The sequence below is a fragment of the Panthera pardus genome, unplaced genomic scaffold, assembly GCF_024362965.1.
Source record: "Panthera pardus isolate Hobbes unplaced genomic scaffold, ASM2436296v1 HiC_scaffold_2, whole genome shotgun sequence".
NCBI classification, from domain to species: domain Eukaryota; kingdom Metazoa; phylum Chordata; class Mammalia; order Carnivora; family Felidae; genus Panthera; species Panthera pardus.
This window is the reverse complement of record NW_026526765.1, coordinates 51,094,711-51,117,725: the sequence shown is the minus strand read 5'-3', so window position 1 is coordinate 51,117,725 and position 23,015 is coordinate 51,094,711. Positions and strand designations below refer to the sequence as shown.

The window sequence follows — 23,015 nt, the reverse complement described above, 5'->3', positions numbered from 1 at the left end:
ATATCTAGAAGTAGGCTGAACTATTTCTAACAGGCATTTGTGGGGAGCAACAGGGATTTATAGTGAAGGGAAAACTGCATTAACCTTGCATTTCAACCCTCCCCTCATTCACTTACGTACTGCATAAATTCCAGTCTGTTCCTCTCCCACTTCTCTCCTTTATGCCAAGCACAGGGCCTGACAAAGGAGAAATGATGTCTACTTGTGAATGAATGAGGAAAAGTAATTCTGGTTCCGACAGGTATATACTAATGACCAATCACCATCTCAGAAGCCTGGCACATCCCAAATCATTTCAAAGACGTGTGGGAACTATCTGCACTGGTGGGGCTCAGTGGAGTGAGTAGAGGTCCTCCTAGGAGAGCTTTATAAAGGCATCAGAACCACAAAGCTTTGCATGTCAGCTTTTAAGTGAGTCAGTTAGCTGATTTGCACAAATGCCATATTCCCTTGGGACCCTGGTGTTTTAATATTTTTTGCCAAATGGTAAAAAGTGGCTGTTAATTTGAAAATTCCTTTTTATTGTTTATTGCTACTGGTATGACTGAGTAGATAGTTTCCACTTTTTAGGAGGGAAATACCACACATTCCAAGGCCTTGATCTGTGTGTGCTGTGGCCATATTTTCCAGAAGGTAGTTATCTTTACCCATGGCTCAATTTTGAGATGTTAATTACAAACCTATGATTGCCCCCCCCCCCCCCCCCCCCCCCGTTTAGTTTTTAGCAGGGAATCTGGCTGGGAGTGGCATCTTAGTGTGAGTCCTGGTATGCTGGGAAGAACTGTGTGCAGTTTGTCGAAAACCCTATTATAACTGGTTAGAAAAACAGCACCAAGGCTAGAAAAACAGAATGTCTACTGTAAAATGAGACACTGTGCTTTTCCTATTTGTTCATGTTGCATGATTCTACAGTGTGTTTTTTGTTGTTGTTGTTTTTCGGGGCGGGGGGGAGTGAGAGACAATGAATGAGTGGGTGAGGGGCAGAGAGAGAGAGAGAATCCTAAGTAGGCTGTGTGCTGTCAGTATAGAGCCCAATGCGGGGCTTGCTCTCTCGCACAAACCATGAGATTATGACCTGAGCCAAGATCAAGAGTCAGACACTTAACCGACTGAGCCACCCAGGTGCCCTGATACTACACTATATTCAAAGAAAACTTATATTGAGTGTTCAGCAAGATAACAGGTACAAGTATATAATCTTAATTCGTTAGTTTTTAATGCTGAACTTTGCTCTAAGAGCATGACCTCTACTTCCTTCTTTCATGACTTACCCCCATTCTGATCTGCCCATTTATAGTTCTGCCTCCCAGGAATAGTTGACATTGTTGCAAATAAGCTTTTTCTTAAAGGACAAAATAAGTAATTTCAAGTGAAATTGCTGCCTTTCATGTGGGTATCACTGCTAGGGCTCCGTGGCTCTTTCTAATGGATCATGTATGTGTGGTCTGTTTCTAAAGAGAAACCCAAGGCCCTAAAAGCACTGAGGGGAAACTCATCTTAAATATTAGCACAAAAGACTTCTTAGCCAGGTTCTGTGGACTGGGACTGGCATGTTGATATTTTATATGGTGTTTCAGGGGGTGGGAGGGGCAAATGCACAGCAAGAGATCATTTTTTGATAGAGCTTCTTGACTCTCTTAACTAGAATCCAAGAGATTTAGAATGATGGTTGAAAACCTAACAAGTTTTACTTCTGGAGGGAGAGGTTCAAAGTTAAATTCTTTTGTGCACTCAAGACTCCTTTTTTTCTTCTGTGATTGCTGTTGGATTACAATTAATAATATATAAAACATACTTAGTATATTTGTTTCCCATGAACAAAAGGGCACATAACCTTATTAAATCTCATTTAAGAAAATTGTTCTCCTTTGAGTTAAAATTCAGAAGTAATTATAGATCAGGTGTATGAGGTTTCTCCTTTTCAATGTCAGAAAAGCCTTTTTAAAAGTTTTGATTGTTACTGTTTCTGATGTACCTTAGCATTCTAAAAATCATCATAAGGACTGAAAATCATCTAAATAAGTGATCCTAGAGTTGACTTTATGGATGCGATGAATTTATACTTAAAATAGGGAAGCAGACAAATAAATATGTTAAAAATAAGGCTTAGAAGAGCAATCCTTCATTTGAGTTATTCTTTGTATTTGAAATCTCTGTTCTAAAAGCCCCAGTGAGAAAGCTTATCTTCTCAGACTTCTTTCGAGCAGGTATTAACTCACACAGGAATGCCAGGTCCTGAGTAGTATGCATAGGAGGTCACGGACATTAAAAGGACAAAAGGATTCAGGTAGTTTTTGGTCATTCTGCAAAATAGGGTCTCTGAACTCATTAATGAAGTTAACATGGACAAGGATGACAACTTCGGCCCTCGCCGATCAGGACTACTCCAGCCCTAGGTTAGGGGTAGGCTAGAAGAAATTTTTTAGCAGGAACATTACATGGGAGCTAGTATTGGAGGGCAGCATCTTAGTGTGTGCGCCCAAGGCGTCTTGCTGCTGAATTGACTTGTTCTGGAGAGTGCCCTCTCCTGGCCAATACTGGTGTGTACACACCTCAAATCTGTTTTCTTTTAGTATCCAAGCTTCACTTCCTGTGAAGTCCGCAAGTTATCCAGAATACATTCATGATGAAAATTCAACTGAATTTTGGTCTTATTTTTAAAATTTTTTTTTGTAAAATGGATTTAAAAGAACTCAAATGACTGCTCTATTTTTGTTAACTTGGTTTTTTCTACCATAGGTCTCAACAAATGGCAGCTATTACATCAGACAGTGACGAGTCCTGCTGCTCCCTTACAGTGTCTGACAGACCACTGTGGATTCAGACTGGGAGCATTGAAGTTAACAGTGAAACGGGCAGGTCTGTCTGTGCTAAGCCCTGCCACAAAGTGAAGAGGGCATCATGTCACCACTTGATCATTCTGAAGTAGGTTAGGCTAGACATAAAAGAGTTCATTAGTTCTTTTTCCTGAGTTTTCATTGACCTTTGTAGCTGGGTGTATCTCATATAGGTGACTGTTTTACTGAATGAAAGTAACTTTCAATTGGTATTACCAGCTGTGCTAAAAACAAGTAGAGCCAGCCTCCTGTGAGCTTCCGTGAAACAAGTTTCTCCTAGGGCAGTAAAAGTTGAGTATCAGGTTGTAGAATTCTGTCAACTAGCAACAGAGTCTTCGTGGAAAGCCAAATAGTGGATTTCTCTATCTTTTCACTATCTCAGTCTTTGTCACTTTTATATTCATTTAACTTCTTAGTCATTCTTAATGTGTGTATATGTAAGAATATATATATATATACATCTATGAACATATATATATTCTTAGCGAACTAACCTCAGAACCATTGTCATTTACATAAGGAAAGTCAAAATTCAGAGGGGGGCAAAAGATAATCCTGAAATGTGGCCATAATCTTTTTAAGTACATTTATTGAAACTTCTCTGGATAACGCCTTAACGGCTTATTTGGGACTCTTCTACAGCTGGGAAGGTTTAAGGATTTCTGATGTACTGCTTCTGAACTTACGATCTCTTTTTGCTTCCTTGAATTAAGGCTATTTAACCCTCTGGTGTGTGCAGCTGGTGGTGAGCTGTAATTGGGCTGTATCACTGCAGATAAGCTATAATTTGCAAGCTGAGTCACAATGGCACATTTTGGATCAGAGATGGAGGCTGGGATATTTTGGACTCTTACCTGGATTGCAGGGATGGTAGCTACCCTTATGGTGATTTCTTGAGGAAAAATCATGTTTTAATTTTCTGTACCTCTCATAGGAATCATAAGACATGCTTCAATCCTTGGCTTTCCTGTCAACCTGATTAGGCCTAAGGTTGAAGCCAAACATTGAGTCATAAATAGAAGGAAATGAAATTGTACATGGGATTGACTGTTTACTTTTTTCTTCTCTTTCAGTTTACTTCCAGAGTTCTGTGTGGGTCTAAATAGTATTACGATTGTTGGTTTTAACAGATGAACTTTTCTTAGTTCAATGTCAGTTCTAAAAGTGTTAATCATTCTGTTTCTTTAGAAGCAAAGACTACATTCACCTTCCATTCTGATGTGTGCAGTGTAGAAGCCATTTTTCATTGCTTGCGAAAAAGCATGATAGAATGCCCTGTAAGTTTATTTTATAGGCCTTGATCTAGTAAGTCAGTGAGGCAGCACTGGGAAGCTTAACATAAGAGCAAGAGTGCTAGCAAAGAGTGGGAAAGACACCTACTTTGAAATATCTGGAAGTTAAACATTGGGAAGGATGGGGGTGGTTTTTCTTTCCTTTCCTGCATTCTGTGTTTGTTTTGTCAGTTATTATTCCACTGAAAACACCATAGACCTTTGGCTTAAAAGTACATTTGACCAAAAAGTCGTCATTCTCTCCACAATCACCTCTTTTGGAATTGAGGCTCTTATTGGTACTAGTCTCCCAGGCTTGAGAGGCGTTAACCAGGGATTATAGAGGGTTTCAATGGGGTTCTTACCACTTGGTATTAAAGGGAAGTTGATAATGTTGGGCAGAAATTCTGGTCGTGCTTCCTGGCAATCATTTTTATAAGCTTTGCCCTTTATAAATGTTTTGCTCAGGCTTGCTTTTTTTTGGAGGTATGGTGAAGAGGGCCTCTGCTCATGATCTGGTGTGATAAGGGACGCTGTATCTAATGAGTGTACATAAGTGGCCTTTGAGTAGTGAAATGGCGCTCTTGATGCCTTCTGATGTGCTGTGTGTAGCTCTGGGAAGGCACCCTCCACCACCCTTTTTTGCTCTTTATACATATGTAGACAGTATGCTGTGCAGCTGACTTGCACGTAGCTTGATTTGTTATATAAATTTGCTCCCGTGTGTAGGCAGCCTGTGCTAGAGGAAGGCCTCTAGTGCTTCAGAGTGGTCCACAGCAGCTGAGGATTCACAGAGTTTAGTATTGTTTCTGGTGAGGTAAAGAACATAAAGCCGCACAAAGAACAAAGCTAAAATCCCCCCTTTATTAGGCAAATGTTCATCAGGTATTTTAAAAAATATACTCAAGTGCAGATTGTGTGAAGGTGACAAGTTTTGTGTTGGAATTTGGCCAGATGTACCTTGGAAATAAAATGAACGCTTCTGCTGGTTTAAAGTGGAAGTAAACTGTTTTCTCAAATCTTGGTTAAGTTTAGCTGATTTAAAAGAAAAAAGTATGATCCTATAATCTATGCAGGGCTGAATTTAAACAACAAGGACATAATTTTTCTCCTATTTACTTGTGCTTAACTACCTTTTCTTCCTTTTCTTTACTGTATTTCAGCACAAAGACATTAGCAGGCTGCTGGTTTCATGGACCTGTACCACAGTGACACAGAACACCAGAGCATCAGGACTGAATGAAATTGGAGATTCAGATTTTTAAAGCTGCACTAAGAAGTAAATGTTAAGGCAGTGGTTAAAACCCAACAGTCTATAAAGGGGCACTTGCAAATTGTGCTATATTAAACCGAAGACAAGGCATTAGGGGAATGTTTTATAAAAAAATAAACCATTGCAGTAAGTTATGCATGAGAGGAGGAGAAAAGTGATACGAAACACGCAAGGAAATCACTTGAATTTTATGTATGAAGAATCACTGACCGTAACTTTTTTTGAATGTGAAGTTCTTACCAGTACAGTTTGGACAGGCCTAAGAAGGCAAGGGATGATGACAGAGAAGCTGGATTATTTTTTGAACTAAAACTTTGTGCTTTCTTCAAGGTTTTGTTAATCAGTTCAGCTATGAGCAAAGGCATTTCTAGAATGGATCTCCTGTGAAACAGCAATAGTCACATATGCCGAGGTGAGGCCAAGGTTTCCTTCAGGTGCTGGTGGAAACAACAGAAAAGATGATCTAACATCCTGCTAAAAGGATGGCAAAGTGCCCCACTCCACCCAGCAAAGAGATTTTGGACCTTTCTCTTTCTTTAATAAAGCAGGGCTGTATTATCTTGAATATACGTTTGCTTGTTAGAACATATTAAGATGTATTTATTTGCCACCAGTATTTAACATTTGTGCACATTTTCATAACAGCATTCTTACCTTTTAAATTCTGACTCAAAGTGGATAGGCTAGTGTTGATCTTAGAGTGAAAATGTATACTCTAAGAGCTAGTTCTTAATCCTACTGAGGTGGAAAGGCTTTTGCCCTGAATTGTGATGTGGACCTCTCTCATGGAGAGCCCTTCCTTCTAAGTGCAAGATACTCATTCTCCCAGGTGTCAGGTGGGACTTGACCCTGGGAACACGTAGTAGGAACAGACCCATAAAGAGCTTTCACGCATGGAAAATGAATTCTTATTAATGGAGACCATACTGTTGTTTTGGTCTTTGGAAAATACATATTATGAAAAACTTTAATTTTTCTTTTTAATGAATGGAGAAAACATGAGAAAACCAGATGGACCTATTACTACATTTTTAAGGCATTTTATATTTGATGGTGCCGTACTTTTAATAATAATACTGAAGTTTTTTAGTGGCAATGCTGATTTATTTTTTACAAGATAATCCATATTGATTACTTAATACAAAAAAAAGGGAAAAATGCCAAAAAATAAAATACAAAATTCATTTGAAGGAACATAACTGAACATTTGGCTCCAGTGTTCAGACTTTCCATAATCTTACTGTATAGGTTTGGAATTACTTAACCCCACACTCAGGATTAAGAAAAGGGTCTGGGTAAGAGTTGGGAAACATTTAATATACTTGACTAGGACTTGTTTTACAACTCAAGAAGAAAAGGTGAACAGTCTTCTAGTGAGCTTAAACAAATTTTGATTACACTGCAAATAATTAAGTTTGGAGTGCATTCTAAAGTCTTTTTGGAAAGTTCTTCCATGAAGTCATTACACACGTTTGATCAAATCTGAAAAAGCTCAGGAACTAGCAGCAGGGAGTTCTAAAGATTACATGTACTTCTGTGGCGCCCTCTTAGACTTGGGTCCATCTTGTTCTTTCAGATGTTGAACACCAGCAGTACCTTTCAGGCTCACTTTAAGAACCAGAGAACTCTAAGCCATGGTGGGTTGCACAATAAGGATTTGTAATTAAGCTTTAGAATTCTTTGCGCAGTGATGGAAATGACCAAGAAATAATACAAAGGCAAAACCTGATCTCTCCCAATTCTTTTTAAGTATCTATTTTTTCTCATGACAAAACTCTCAAAGGCATTTTGTTATAAACCACATTTTCATTTTTTAATAAATGAAATTTGGTGGTGTTTAAAACCTAGACATACCATGTTGCTATTTCACTTTTCATTGCTTTAGTTGCTTAATATTTAAGCTTTGCTTCATGCTACCTTTGTATTTCAAATCTTCACAAGCCTATTTCATTTTGTAGACTTGAATGACAAAAATTGTTTCTCATCTAAAGTATGCTAAGACTTCAATGTTAAAGAATGTTGTGTAACATTTATCCAATAAAGTCTTGATTTTTTAAAATTTAGTTATCTAAAAACTTTTGTTTACTTTTTAAGAGTTAGATTTTTTTTTTTTTAACTATTAGGACTCAACCACTGTTGTTCTTTAGGGAGCTGTTTTAAGTAACACTGCCTCCTTAGGCGAACAGCCTGTAAGTTTTTATTTAATCACCGGGAGATTTTATGGGACCCTCTATGACCAAAGGATAGAAGAAGGGTGAATAGTTTAATTAGGACCCTGTACATAGACATTACTGGTTTTCTTCAAATTCTAGTTAACATATACTGTAATATTGTTTTCAGGAGTATACGGTTTTCTTTTCTGATGGAAACAAATTTACTACCATTCAGAGTTGGATGTGATTAAGTATCTACTGGTAGGTTTAATTTTAAGAAGTCCTGCCCTTATGGATAAATGGTTGCTTCTTTAAAAGCCCAGCATGTCTGGGGCACCTGGATGTCGCAGTCGGTTAAGCGTCTGACTCTTGATCTCGGTTCAGGTCATGATCTCACGCTTTGTGGGTTTGGGCCCCGCATCGGGCTCTGCACTGATGGTGCAGAGCCTGCTTGAGATTCCGTCTCTCCTTCTCTCTGACCCTCCCCCACTTGTGATCTCTCTTTCTCTCTCAAAATAAACTTAAAAAAATAAAAGGCCTAGCATGTCCAATGTGTTTGAGCAGAAACACTCGTTTTCAGGAAAAAATTAGCCTTTTAAAGCCTACCAGAGAGCTGAGATTTTTCAGACCCAAAAACTTAAGTTACTGTGTCTCACCCCCTCATTTGAGATAAGCAATTCTTTAGAAGGCTGCCTGTTATTCCAGAGTATATACAGAATCTTTAGGCTCAAATATTCTCCCATTTCAGTTTATGTAAGTGTAAAGACGAGGCCACTGGATTATGGCTCTGTTTATATTTTGTATCCCCCCCTGAAGTTTCCTACTAATGGAAATGGAACTAGAGAGAACCAAGGTAAAGAAGCCATGCACACATCATCTGGAAGGCCGCCACATGACATCCACCCCGCCCCAATACAGTCCAGATCGTGTTATATACATGTGTCAGTATGTTTACAGACGCCCCTCTTAACAAAGGAGAGGGGATGAGTGATGAAACCCATGGATACAACTCAGGACCTTTCTGGTCTTCATATAAGGAAATGTAAGTTTGGATTCATGCCCGGGAATCCTGTATGGAATGTACCAGTACCTCCATGGACATGCTGGGTATGTCACTGCAGATATGCCCTACAGATAAAATTAAGCTGTTTTCCTGCTTTTATACCTAAGAACTCATTTTTCTTCTTTCAAGTAATGATTCTTCCCTCAGTGCTTTGAATAGAGCTGTGTTTTCTTTAAGCATACCTTTCTCTAGTGGTGAACATCCTGCCAAATCTTTGCTTATTCACAGTGAAATTTCATGGCCTAAACAAGTAGGTATCATATCAAGAAGGTAATGAACCTGGAAGGAAAGAGTATACGTCAGGAATACTGTGTCAGAGGAAGAAAGAGCTGGCCAAACCCAAGCTGCTAGGTCACCGTACTTAAGCATACTTCTGGGATTAGTCCTTTCCCGATTCCTTTGTGAAGCACATTTGTAGAAGCAACCTTCTGACGCAAGGGAGGCAAAGTGAGATGGTGACATTAAGAGGATGTTTCTATACAGATAACCTGCTTTACAGGTACGGATTCTAATCTAAGGTCTACCAGTCACCTTCCTGACAGAAGACTCACACGGTAACCTCACTGGCCAAAACCATGGAAGATGGAATTTTTTTTCCCTTGAGTGAACTAGTCTATAATTTTGTGCTTCCGAATTCTAAGCTCAGTGCATGATTCCTGAGTGGACAGCTCAGATCTGTGATCTAAAGCAGGTGAACCATATCATCAGTCTGAAGTACCTTGAGGTAAAGGAGTGTCTGCTGTGTCACTGTTCCAGAAAAGCACAGCCAGGGGCTTCAGTAAGACACAAAGCAACCTTGTGGAAGACAGGGATGGGGCTGGGGGTCCTTCACATGTTTAAATGAAGCTGCTCTAACACCTGTGGAAAACAAGGCAGTTACTCTTGACCTCTGATGTCAGCGCTGCCAAGGCAGGACCTCATCAGTGTCATGCTGCCTCAGGAAATCACCCGACCTTCTCTCCCAGTTAACTTCGTGAAGAAAAGTTGTAAATAGCGTATTCTATTTTGGGCTAGTCAAACTATTCCACAAAACAATGTTGTGTACGTCAGACCAAGTACCAGAGACCGTCCACCAAAGCCTACATTCTTTGAAATGTAAACACTGTTCTCCCTACTTCATTCCCTTGCTTCCCATTCCTGGCCTCCCTGAGGACTTCGGTCTTTAGTCTGCCTGAAGACTTTACCATCTGTGGATTTCTAACTTGTTACATTTGGGGAATTGGAGGGCACTTGGGTGCTCAGGTGGCCTTAGGTGGCTGCCAGGTGGGTGTTCAGGTAGGGTGCCTGATGTAGACATCCACCTGACACAGCATCCCACAGGGGGACAACAAGCTTCCAGTATCTTCATATCTAGCTCCTCACCTTTGGCACTGATTTCCCGGAGAGGCTTCTGAGTTGGTTCCCTTCACATCCGCCATGATGCCTGATGGCTTAGAAGCCCCAGTGCCAGGCAGGAGTTCCCATCTGGTTGGGCTGTATTTTTTCAGCAAGCCAGAGCTCTAGGAGCTGGGACCAAATCATGGCTGAGAGTGGTTAGCTATGCGCTTCCTGGGCAATGGGACAGCAGGCCGTGCCGTGCTTTAGCTAAGAGGGAAGTGTGGGCTTCCAAAGTTGCCTCCTGAGTGAAAGTAGAAAGAAGGTAAGGAGTCATATTTCTAGTTCTGGCTGATAGACCTTAACTCCTATGTGATGGAGTTTATTCCTGGTTTGCGGACCTCACAGAGTTGGAAAATTCTTATTATAGAATATTCTAAACATCTGTAAAGTAGACTAGCATAACTAACCCCATGTATCCAACCCTAGCTTCAACAATTAGCAGCTTGTAGCCAGGAGGACTGAAACGTTTAATGCTCTGAAGTATGAGGGCCATGCTGACTAGTTTTCATATACTCATGTTACTAGTTTCTTGACTGCCCCTTGAAGGGTTTGAAGCAATTGTTCTGATACTCTAGGGTTATTTTAGCCCCACCTCTCGGGTTGACTGGTAGCAAGCAGTCCATTGCTCACTTTCAGAAGCACTAATGGGCTTGTTCTAGTGGGGACTCAGGGCAGCTCTTGGCAGACAGCAGGAAGCAAATGGAAACGATCACCTCCTTTTTCTGTCCGGCTTTTAACTGTACAGTTTCCTGAAGGTACAGACTTCCTAGCCCCTTCTGGTACAATGTGCACATGCTTCCTCTTTTAAAGGAAATGCAGGTGATAGAAAGACTAACTAAGCTCATAACTATTGAAGTAGGGGGGAGGGGCGGGGGGGGGGGGTGGGTTGCAGGGTGAAAAGGAGCATACACACCTCGCTAAAAGTGTTCCAAGATTTTTACCAGGGTTTGGGGGTATCAAGCACGCAGTACACCCCCAAAGACATATTAGAGGAAGAGTTCAATGCCTTCAGAAATGAGGGGGCGATGAAGGGAAAGGCTGGCTTACGACAGGAAGTGATCACAGCAACACAGACACAGAACAGGCAACAGCCGAGCTGGCAGTGACCCCCAGGGCTGCCCCTGGAAGACTGAGCTCCAGCAACTCTATGCTGCCTTGTAGGCCAACAGCAAGCTTAAGGGAAAGTTCAGATAACAGAGGAAAAGGGACAGAGGCTTAAAGCACTGATTCTTCCTGTCCTAGGAGGTTTCTCAGATTGGCACCCTGGTCTTAAGAGGGTTACTGGACCTTGCCCTTTAAAGACCTTAAGGATATTAAAGCAGCCATTCACCTGCACAGCTGTTCCCATCCTCCTTGATCTTCCCCTTTGACATTTCAATTTTTGCTAAACAGGTTGTAAAAGACAGGATTCACAGGTCTGGTTAGCTCTTAGGATCAGACAGACAACTCGGCAAATACGTCTCCCAATCAGGTTTACATTTAATACCTGCTGCCAGTTCTCTAGCCCATGACATTTTACTCAGTAAAATCCCTCCCTCTGTCTTTCTAAATCAGTCTGGATTCCAGCTTCAGAGCTGTGTAAAAGGAATTCAATTACATTTCCAGTAGGCTCGGAGGCCAGCTCAGCGACCCACAGCACCAGAAATAATCACCAGGCCCAACAACATTTCCAAGAGCAGTTCCCTACTTTTAACGACACAAAATGTTGCGAGAAATAGGGACTTTCGTCATTTAAGACTGAACAAGCATTCATGCCTTTGACTATACCTGAGTTAACTCTGAAGGTCCAATGTGTGAGGTCTTGCCATTTTACTGAAGTTCAAATGTAGGCCCAGTGCCACGATGTTCAGGTCATTAGCTAGTAGGCTCAGCCACTCCCCAGCCTCCACATCTCGGCATGGTGTAATATTCTCTATTCCTACAAGCACAATAACTTGTAATAAGATATGGAGTTCTGGGGGGTGAGACAAGGGGCAAAAGGGTGGGGGGAAGGGAACCCAGGGGCAGTGCTTCTGATGGAAGGGAATCATATACAGAAAGTCAGAGTTCTTAGGAAAAGAGGTTGGATCTTAAGAACAGAATATAACCATAGCTCAGATGCATGACATGAGGAAAAGGAACTAATCTACAGTGCACTCCACAGAAAAAGCACTAGATGAGTAGGACTTTGTTGTAGGAATAGTCCCAGTTTCCTGGGTGAGCCTCCTGTGAACAGAAAAGTCGCTCATGTCAAAGTTAGAGGGGTGGTTAAGACATAGTATGGAAATACAGAGAACACAAGATTCAGTGGAAATGTGATCTGGGAGAGGGTGGGGAGGCTGAAACTACAGAACAAGGTGGGGATTTCTGAAAGTCTCAAGACAAAGATGCAAAAATGAAAATTTACAGATGAGAAGACATATGCTTACAAGCCAGACTGAATGCTCAACATCTCAGGACATTTTACATGGCTGCACAAGATGGGCTCCCCACTGGCTTAAAGTGACTTTCTTTACAAAGTGTCTTTTTAAGCTTCACAGTGTATAAGTACTGGATTCACTGTTGAGAAATCCTAGCTGAGCCCTCTAAATTAGCCAGAACTGCACACCTATCCAAATAAAAACACTACTGTAGAAAGTTCTGGGACCATTAACTGTAGGGTGTTAAGGCCATTCTGGGCAATACACAGGGAAGTCCCAGATCAATCCACTGGTCTCGACTAGGTGAAACCAAGGTATTATCTTTCATTGCCTCCCACCATATTCTTTGGAAGGTGAAAAATAGCACATAAACCTGGCTGACATTAAAAACACTTGCTGGATCTTAAGATTTTGAGGAAATGACTAGTTTCTACTTACCTTGAGATAACATATAACGGTTAGTAAAGGAGACATTTTAAAAATCAGGTACTAATCAAAGGGTACAGATACTGGAGACTTCTGGATTGTGATGGTTATTCACATTGAAAACACTTCTTATAGAATGCTCTTTAATACCAATTAACTGGGTTTCTGGTAGAGCGGTAGGTGTTGGTGCTATTAAAAAAATAAACATGGCCCTTACCTTCCAGGAGCTCATGGAGGCAGGGAATAGATACTATTTAAATAAAATGTATCTTAATAGTCTTCAAGGAAACTGTTGAAGGAGATCCAAAATTATTTTGATCCATCATGATATTGTCGGAATAAGAACATATACAGAATCAAATGCTTCAATTCTATCCCATTCATTCTAATGTCAACTATTTTCAAAAGGTTGAATCTATTTTTTCTTCCAGATTTGTAAACAGAGAAATAATTGTGGTTGATTAAAAAAAAAAAAAAAACCCTCCAAATTTCACACTTAGGGGTGTGTGGGTGGCTCAGTCGGTTGAGTGTCTGACTTCGGCTCGGGTCATGATCTCACAGTTCATGGGTTTGAGTCCCGCATCGGGCTCTGCACTGACAGCTCAGCCTGGAGCCTGCTTCGGATTCTGTGTCTCCTTCTCTCTCTGTCCCTCCCCTGCTTGCACTCTCTCAAAAATAAACGTTAAAAAAATTAAAAAAAAAATTTCACACCTAGTTAGATTCTCTTTCTTTTCTTTCAAGATTCATTGTGAGATTTCAGCAGGGTGGAGGTGGTGGAGAAGGGAGAGGAAGCAGAGAGGAAGGCCTAAGAAGCAAAACCTGGGCACCTGAGTAGCTCAGTCAGTTGAGTGTCCGGCTCTTGATTTCAGCTCAGGTCATGATCTCATGGTTTGTGAGTTCAAGCCCTGCGTCTGGTTCGGAGTGCGGAGTCTCCGCACTGGTCCCAAGTGCGGAGCCTGCTTGGGATTCTCTCTCTCCCTCTTTCCCTGCCCCTCCATTGCTCATGCTCGTGCTCTCTGAAAATAGACTAAACAAAAACAAAAACAAAACAAAACAAAAACCTCTGGAGCCTGTGGCAATGACAATGTCTTAAGGAAGGCTGTATCTAGGCAAACATGTCTATTTCCTCACTCCCTGGAGGTTCAGACAGGTGCTCAGGAATCTCAGCTCCGACCTTGGCTGAGTCTCAGCTGTTGAGCCCAAAGTCAGAATCTGGCAAAGTAGCTCTCAAAATGTGGTCTGAGGGGAGCCTGGCTGGCTCAGTTGGTAGAGCATGCGACTCTTGATCTTGGGGTTGTGATTCAAACCCCATGTTGGGTGTAGAGCTCTATTAAAGAAGAAAAAAAGTGCCCTGAGGCCTGCCAGGAATTCCTGAGACCCTTTCAGGTCTCCAAGAAGTCAAAGCTATTTTCGCTAATACTAAGAGGTAGGTCAACTGCTTTTCTCACTGTCACACTGTCATGGGTGTGCACGGTGTAGGATTCGCCAGGCTACATGACGGGATACTGTGACAACCTGAGTGCAGAAGCAGATCTGAATCCTGCTAGCCTCTACTAAGCCACACGTGAAAGAGATTTACAGAAATGTAAAATGATGTCATGTTTTTGTTTTGGAAGACAGTTTTCTAAAAATATTGTTTTAAAAAAAATATATATATATATAAACAAGAAATATATTTGCTATTTTTAAAGGAATTAACTAAGTATTTAAGGGACTTCTCAGTTTTAATTTCTCATCTGGTAAACATCAATGGATAAAATCCACATAACCCCAAACACTCTTCAAACGCTCTGGAGTGTGAGGGTCCTGAGGTGAGCGACCTGGGAATCGCTGCTCTGGCAAAACGGCTGCACAGGACGCCATCACCACCGAGAGCCGGACACAGGCCTTTTGGCCAAAGCTCCTGCACAATCGCTGTGATTCCTCACACACACTTTTTTGAGAACTTCAGATGCCAGATTTATCATAAAGACAGCAAAGCAAAAGTAACCACGCGCTCTCCCCCTCTCCTTTCCCCCTTAATTCCATTTCAAAATCTGGAAGAGAGGCTTAGCATAGCACAGAGTTAACACTGCACATCATTCTGCGACCGACCAACGCACTGCACTCTAAGGGGCTCTGAGGAACAGATCAGAGCTGTGGCACATCTGGACATGGAGCAGGACTGCTGCAATGTCACTTACAGAATTATATGGGCACTTCAGTTCTGAGATGAAACCTGCAAGTCACTGCCTTTGACACTCAAACCAGAACTGAAAGCTTTCACCAACAATCAGTGATGACTAAGAAAGCCCAAACCTACCTTTGAAACCTCTGGGTTCGTGTAGTCTAAAAGAATATGGTTTTGTCTGGGATTCACATACCGCTCTTCTTGAATGGAGCTACTTTAAGTTGAAACTGTTAAGACTGATGCTTGGGCAAAAACACTGATCTCATCATGATCTGCACAAACATGAAGAGGCCCAAGACACTGTGTGAGGTGGTTTCTGCATTCTAGTACCTGGCGGAATGGTCAGTTCTTCAAGATCATCTTCGAGGTGACAACTAAGACTGTGGGCAGATCTGTGGATGCTGGTAACATTCAGCAACACTGAGCCTGAAGCCAGAGGAGCCTTCTGCTTTAGCTGTCATTATGGGGACAAAATTCACAAGCCAGCTCAGACCGTCAAAGAAAGCGTTTATTACCACAGAGGAAACCAGGAGATGCTGGAGCCCATGCCCGGCGGCCTGAGCAATGTGAGTAATCAGGGAGAGGGGGCAGCAGGTGGGAGCCTCATGAATCATGTCTGGGTAGTCTCTGAACCTGGCTCGGGCCAGGAGACACTTTGGCTGGGCTTGTGTGTATAGCTCGGGGAGGTCAGCTTTGACAAGCAGGCTTCTGCCCGGACAAAGCAAAGGTCAGCCAGAATCAAGGGTAACAGATGCATAGACACCACCTTAAAACGGAAATCAAATTAGGCTTATTACATCAGAAGTGCATTTGACCTGGATCATAAAACAAGAGGGAGAAGGGAGCACTGGGCCCTAGCAGATAGCCTGTCTTTGAGATAAGATGCTTTTGAAAGTTAAATATTGGCAGGGCCTTCCCCCTTGCTAACAGCGAGCAGCATACAATCTCCAAGCCAGCTTTAAAAGCTACTGTAAACTTTGTTATCTGTTATTATTTGGATTTTGAACAAAATTGATGGAGTAGGAACCAGTAGAGGAATCCTGTTTGATCTGGAAATTTTCAGTGGAGAGTCCAAAAGGTCGAAGAACCAAGTTTCCAAGATCTTTTAGTTTACCTGCAATGTAAAAGTGGAAATTCAAATAAATATGGGGAATAAACAGATGCAGGAAGACCTTGACTGATCCTGCCTTCCTATCTGATTACAAAATATAAAGAACATCTCTCTTCAGTTAAAGAAACTCCCGCTTTTAAAATTATGAAAACTTTAGCCCCCTCAGCAGTGTGGTCACACTTTAGGGCCACCCATCCCCAAGCCTTTTTTTTTTTTTTTTTTTTTTAAGTTTATTTGGAGAGAGCAAGTGGGGGGGGGGGGGGGAGAGAGAGAGAGAGAGAGGGAGACACAGATTCCAGAGCAGGATCCAGGCTCTGAGCTGTCAGTGCAGAGCCCGATGTGGGGTTCGAACTCATGAACTGTGAGATCGTGACCTGAGCCGAAGTTGGACACCTAACCGACTGAGCCACCCAGGCACCACCCCCAAGCCTGTACTTTGTAGATGATCTTCCTGTCCAAACAGGCCAGGACCAACAAAGGACACAGGCCCTGGGATGAGTGATGGCCAAAGCGACTGCTGCTCCCAGGGGGGCTGAAAGCATACTGCCGAGCCCCAGGGCCTGGTGCTAAGGGTGGTGGCCCCTCCAAGTCTGTTCTCTGTGGAAAAAGCAGCAGCCACCTGCTGCATCCAATTCCACTCAGCAGACTTCTACTGAGCCAGGGTTCACACTGAAGAGCTTCCTGCTTTACTAGGGAAAGCCTTAGCTTCTACACCAAACTCGCTGCTTCTCAGGAAACAGGGGTTCTTATTCCTTTGATGGCACCACCCACCTCAATAGTCCAGTCTCTTCTCCCTAAGATTCGGGCTTTACTCATTAATCACAGGTGCATTCACGTTTCAAAAACCAAAATTGAGACACGTGGTATAAACAAGGAGTTTTATGTGGATTCTACATATAAGAGTGCCACAGAGTTTGTATGTCAACAGCTGGAGATTTATAGGGACTTATGGGGCAATGGGATGGAATATTTGAAGGTAGGAGCATTTTGGAAAATCTTTGGCTGGAACAGGTGAATACACAGTTTCAACTCTTTCTGAACAATTGTTCTTGCAGGTACACTTCCAATGGAGAGGAGCGTGGGGGTAAAGGGGAAGAAGCCCCTAACTGTCAGAGCTATGGGTTCCTTCCCACCGTCCCACTTGTTAGCAGCTTTCTCTCTCTGAGGCCTCCCACCTTGAAGCAAAGCCCAAGCAGAGAACTTACAGATGCATGGCCTTCACATGTCAAGGCCTTTTCTAGTAACTCGTTGAAAGAACTTTTGGTCTCAGTCTAAGACTTATCCCCCGGAAGCTCTCAGACCCAGGCTGACCAGTCTCCAGACAGGCTTCCCAAACTTAAACCTGGATCACACATGCTGAGTATGCCTGTTTGAGGAGAGGCACTGGCAGCCCATCCCCACACCCAGGTGCCGTCCAGAGCACAGCCTCAAGTGGATGGATGCCCAGGTAGGGGCCACAACAAACAAAGGAGGGGGCATCCTCAGGTAAGCATGAGTCATCCAGGACCTCGGCGGTCTGTCCTGGGGTTGAGGAAGGAGGGCAGGGGGGAAACACACATTTAAAGAAGCCAACTAAAAGGTCACTGCTGGCACAACCCTTGGCTCTTCTGACATGGAGTGAATGAAAGGAGAATGAATCTCAAGGGATGGTCACACCACGCTTCCCAAAAGCAGCAGCGCCATCTGGCAGCCTCCTCTGTTAGAGGGCCACTCTGGACTGGCGACTGAGCCCCAGGTGCCCCCTGGATGGAGGTCTTGCTGCAAGCCCATCTCACTGCACAGCAACCCGTGAGAGCGCCAACTGTACGGGCTCTGCCATGTGATGCAATGGGAGCTACAGACTTCGGAGATGCTCTCGGTCTAGTGGGGAGGCAGACACAGGAGCGAGGTGCGCCCCGAGCCCCGGGGGAGGAGCTCTCCGCCTGTGCGGGGGTGAGAGGCACCTCAGGAGAGACTACACTGCAGCGCGCTGAAGAACTGAGAGGGGCAGGACGCTGGCATGCCACTGTGTTCCGTGGATGGCAAGGGGACAGGACTTTAAACTGCAGATGGAGAGGGACAATTAGGGCCTTCTGCAGGTTCTCACTTTGCTTGCCCTGCTGAAGAAGATGCCCACCACAGTGAGCCTTGTACTTTTAGCTTAACTGATTCTCTGGACGGCACTCATGAAAACGTGCTTCCCCAGATGCCCTCTGCCGACACCTGCATGTCCCAGTCAATGACCGACTGAGCTCGGTAGGGGCAGACCAGGTGCTCTGACAGGTGAGTGGGGCTCCCCAATGGCTTTGCTGGAACTTTCTGAGCACTACATGCTGGGTGAGACTTCCTACTCCGCTTCCCTCTATCCTCCACAGCCATCTGACAGCTCCCACCCCTCTGCCCCACTTCCCCTTCCAGGTGTTTCCCCGATGGGTTTCTTGTACATCTAATCCGATCCTGCTTCTGTTTCTCTGAGGACTCAGCCTGCACACAGGCTATCATTCTCCTTCCTTCCGTTCTCGGCCTTTCTAACATTCCGCAATAGTTTTACTATGTGATCTCCAGATCAGAATGTGGGAAGTTCTGCCTGCTACGTGAGACAATGCACACAAAGTGCTTGAGACACCTGATAAAGACACGATGAAAAAGTCTCCATGTTAGAGACGACCTGAGGTTCCCAGACTTGAATCTGACCAACAGTCCTAAGTTCACAAGTGTGGCATCTCGCTGTGTGGTAGGGAGGCAGAGACAGGAGACAGTCACTTCACCAGAATAAGCTGAGATACGATGGGGAAGACAAGACACACACACACACACATAAGCCAGTTCACAGGGAAGCTGAGATATGAGTGCCAGGAGAGTCAGTAAGAAGATTCCTTCCTGGGGGTGGGGAGGGGGGAGCCCTGCCAGAGCTTCTCGTGTAAGAGTGTCCATGCGAATCATCATCAGAGGACAGACAGGACTGTAGTCATTTGAGACAGAGGGAGCGGGCAGGGCTGGCAAAAATGGTTTGGATAAATGTATAGAGAGGGGTGGGCAAGGGCAAGCAATGTGTCCAGTGGGCTCAGGCAGGTTCTTATGAGCCAGGCCAGAGTCTATGGTTCTTGTGCCACGGGGAAGGCCACTGAAGATTTGAGAACTGAGCTTTAAGGGTTAATAATGCTGTGGCAAAGGAAGAATGAAAAGGAGAGCCTGGAGGTGGTCCTGACAGAAAGTTAGTGCAACATTCTGGGAAAGCAGCCATTTATTTATTCACTGAACAAATATCTGAATGCCTATAATGCTAGGTAAAGAAGTTCTGAGGGGTGCAAGGCTGGCTCAGTTGGTGGAGCGTACAACTCTTGATCGCGGGGTTGCGAGTTTGAGACCCACACTGGGTATACAGATTACTTAAAAATAAAATCTTAAAAAGGAAGAAGAAAAAAAGCTCTGAAATCAGACTGAGGCCAGTGAGAATATAAGGGAACAGAGCAAAACATTATGGTAGAACCAATGATTTTTTGGTTGAAAGATGATTGAAAAATGCATCTTTTGCTGTTTATGGTTACAGTAGAGAAGCACCTTCGGTAGAGATCATGCTCATAAATATACTCACACTCACCCTCAGGAGTTTCCCTGCTGCTGTTTAGAGTCCGGTTGGATGCTCAGAGACTAATGCAGCTTCCTGGCCTCTCGGACAGGATCTGCCACATTAGCCTATCTGCCACCCTTTCCACTGGCTGCCAAATTGTACGCCTTCCCTATCTAGGCAGTAATCAGTCAGATTTTCTTATTTCCACTTGGAGCAGATCTGGCACCATCACTCAGCTGGGACGTGTCAACATGTCCGTGTTAGGATCTCATCTATTAGACTAACTGCAGGCAAAGAGAAGAGTCCCAAATTGCTTGTGCTCAGACAGGAATGTTTATGACTAGAGATTAACGCTTGTCACTGGATCCAGATCTGATAAGTGTTAGTTTCTATGCCTCCAAGCAACACTGTGTCACAATAACCCAATGGACTCTTACACATAACTTCTCCTTGGAGATACTGTGTGGCAGTCCATTCACCCTGAGGAGGGCCAGGAATGCCATTTGTTTTCACTTCCTTAAAGACAGCTGGGGTTTGGGCCCAGCAGGACACAACTGAATCCCCACTCACTGCATTTCCTCTTATGAGGCAGGAAAACTAAGCCATGCAGCTGCCTCTTGCTTTCCTTTGAGCAAAAGGCAAATCAAGCACAGAATATGGAAGATAAAATAATTCACAGCCAAATTAAATACCTACATTAGCTTTTGGGTGAAAGCGGAGGCTGAAATAAGCCTTCCCAAGAACTGTCAAAGAAGCAGGAGTGACTTTTTTTTTTTTTCTTTAAAGTTTACTTATTTAAAGAGACAGAGAGAATGCAAGTGGGGGAGGGGCAGAACAAGAAGGGGACAGAGGACCTGAAGTGGGCTCTGTGCTAACAGCAGAGAGCTGGATGGGGGGCTCGTACTCACAAACCGTGAGATCATGACCTGAGCCGAAGTCAGACACTTAACCGACTGGGCCAGCCAGGCGCCCCAGGAGTGACTCTCTTGAGAGGAGCTGGAGAAGCAGCAACCAGGGAATGAGGCAGAAAGCAGGGCAGTGAAAATCTACAAACTGATACTCTCTGAGGGAATAATGACAGCAAGGGATTGGTTTAGAGACACTCATGTGGCCAGAGCACACTGCATGTGGAGTCTCTAACGAGCATCAGGCAGAGTGGCATGAAAAGAAATATGAAAAAACGACCCTGGATTTCCATACTCACATGTATGACTTCAGCAGTTTGTTTTTTTTTTTAATGTTTATTCATTTTTGAAAGACAGAGAGAGACAGAGCACAAGCAGGGGTGGGGTGGAAAGGGGGACACAGAATCCAAAGCAGGCTCCAGGCTCTGAGCTGTCAGCACCAGAGCCTGACGTGGTGCTCAAACTCACAAACCGTGAAATCATGACCTGAGCCGAAGTTGGACGCTCAACCAACTGAGCCACCCAGGCGCCCCTATGACTTCAGCAGTTTTAAGAGACAGTGACAACGTCAAGGCTTTCTTATGACGTTGGGTGAGGGAGCTGGTTCTAGGACCCTCTACTATGCAGAGCAGAGAAGCACCTAATGCACGGAAAGAGCCAAAAGAACGTGTCAAATCTTTGCAAAGACAACGGACAGGTTACTTCTAAGTGACCTTACGTAGCTCTTGATCACGGCATCATACAAGATGGTGTTCTTAATTCAGTTCACAAATGTGCACTCGTTAGGTTGCTAGTGGCCAGGAGTGAACACCTGAGAAGCTTCAGGAATCAGGAGAGCAGAAATATGTTCCAAGAGGGTGTAAGGAGGTGATGGTATGAGTGGAAGAGCTGGGCTGGATGGGAACAAGGCCCAGGCGGTGTGCCACAGTGGCTGGGCAGGAAGCAGCCGCAGGTGCCTATGAGAGGGAAGCATTACTGGGGTTGTTCTAATGATTTATGTACTTTTTTTTCTAATAATTTTCTCAATAACAGGCTAGAAAGGGAGAAGCAAGGATGTTCACCCTTTCATTAGTCCAATTAGGATTTTTTCCTTCACGGAGGCAGCTTTATGGCTCTTTTTTCTAACAAAAAGGCAGTCAACTTACTGACAAAAGAAAAAGAAAAGAAAAAGTCAGAGATAACTGAGCAACCTTAAATAAAAAAGCTCATTTTGTTAAATAATGACCTCACTTTGTAAATGCCAATGACAAGTGGTATTGAGCAGGCTTTTAAAATCTTTAACTGCCAGTTTTTAGCAGAAGCCAGCATTCCAGAGAAACCAGCACTAAAAATTGTGTGGTCCACTGCAGAAGGCTTGCTCAGAATGTCTAGGGGTGAGATTATTCTGCCGTGAGTGGCTCCTGAGGACCCCCCAGCAGAGGAAGCACAGCCATGGCACCTGTAAGGGGGAGGGAAGAAGTCCGGAATGCTCTTGTGGGGCTGTGATTCCACTTGAAGAGTGCTCTCTCCCTTTTAGGCTCTCCTACAGTGGGGAACACCTAGAGGCAGTATCTTATTCATGATCCTTCTACTGAGTAAGGAGGTAAAGGAGTCTAGTTATTCATACTTTTCATGTTTAACAACAAACTGACATATGATTTACCAAGCAACTTAAACTGCTGAAATCCGATGAGGGGAGAAGTCATTACAGAAGCAACTGAGAATGAATTCAACTTGAATATTTCAAACGAAGGGGACAATATAAGTAAAACCCAAAGCTACAGAGACAGAAATTTTGGCTCATGAGAATCTAGAGGGACTCAGCCAGCCAGGCAAGGAGAAATGGAAGTTTTGATTCCATCGGGAGTTGACAATGGCTATAAGATTCCATCTACATCCATCCCTTCACGGTTTCAAACTGGCTCAAAGAAACAGACCCGAAGAACAACAAGGGTCTTTTCCAAGTGCACTGTGGCCACCCCAAATCTCCTCCAGCCTGAATCTGGCTCAGCTAAGTACAGATACTAGCTTTTTTCTAAAACAAAGAGTCACTGTTATTAGAATAGGTGAAAAATTCTCTTTTCCCTTTTCTTTGAAGAAAGAGTACCTCTAAAATAATTTTTTTTTTGCTCAAACAAGGTGTCAATTAGGGAAAACTGTCAAGTAGGTGTAAATTAGGGAAAGAAAGAGCCTTTTTTGGAAAAACTGGGAATGCTCCAGAAGTGTCCCCAACTCTAAAACAGTTCTTAGCAGGAGCGAGAGGTTTTGGATTGTCTAGGTTTAATGGCTTGTTCTCAATCAGTTCTGCTATCAGACTGATCCTTTGGAAACTATGTTCTCATTCTCTGGATACTGACACCTATGCAGTGGCCATAAATGGCCAAGTCCAATTTATTTTAAGATTTTTCGTTTAGGCCCACCTGATGGCAATATATTAAATTCAATTCACATAGTAGATTTAGAAAATATTCATAAGGTAAAACACAAAGCAGATCTTGAGC

General features: G+C 43.4%; 2 protein-coding genes and 1 long non-coding RNA gene across 14 annotated transcripts in view; 1 reads left to right on the top strand and 2 right to left on the bottom strand.

Annotated features, from left to right (window-relative positions):
- The window catches only part of PWWP2A (PWWP domain containing 2A), a 35,806-nt gene extending 28,362 nt beyond the window's left edge, over positions 1–7,444 (top strand). For 2 of the 10 annotated variants that reach the window (XR_008423732.1, XM_019433732.2), the window contains 3 exons: positions 2,740–2,859; positions 4,026–4,114; positions 5,272–7,444. Coding sequence is in view for 7 of the 10 variants with exons in the window: in XM_019433732.2 (XP_019289277.2) it covers positions 2,740–2,859; positions 4,026–4,114; positions 5,272–5,373 (311 nt within the window). In the remaining 3 variants the exon portion in view is untranslated. Of the gene's footprint in view, positions 1–2,739; positions 2,926–4,025; positions 4,115–5,271 lie in introns of those variants that run through there. The other 8 variants (XM_019433733.2, XM_019433740.2, XM_019433739.2 and 5 more) reach the window with 6 other exon arrangements.
- Positions 5,554–13,736, bottom strand: LOC109257567 (uncharacterized). 2 transcript variants are annotated; one of them, XR_008423734.1, is made up of 4 exons: positions 13,627–13,736; positions 11,742–11,892; positions 8,780–10,215; positions 5,554–5,818 (listed from the first exon to the last, which is right to left on the bottom strand). It is a non-coding gene; the product is annotated as an uncharacterized LOC109257567 (long non-coding RNA). The 2 variants fall into 2 exon arrangements; XR_008423733.1 differs by lacking the exon at positions 13,627–13,736 and having other exon boundaries at positions 11,742–12,333.
- Positions 13,737–15,459: 1,723 nt separating this feature from the next.
- Positions 15,460–23,015, bottom strand: part of TTC1 (tetratricopeptide repeat domain 1) — a 46,559-nt gene continuing 39,003 nt past the window's right edge. For both annotated transcript variants that reach the window (XM_019433745.2, XM_019433744.2), the window contains exon 8: positions 15,460–16,083. In XM_019433745.2, the coding sequence (XP_019289290.1) occupies positions 15,950–16,083 (134 nt within the window). In that variant the 3' untranslated portion in view covers positions 15,460–15,949. The remainder of the gene's footprint in view (positions 16,084–23,015) is intronic.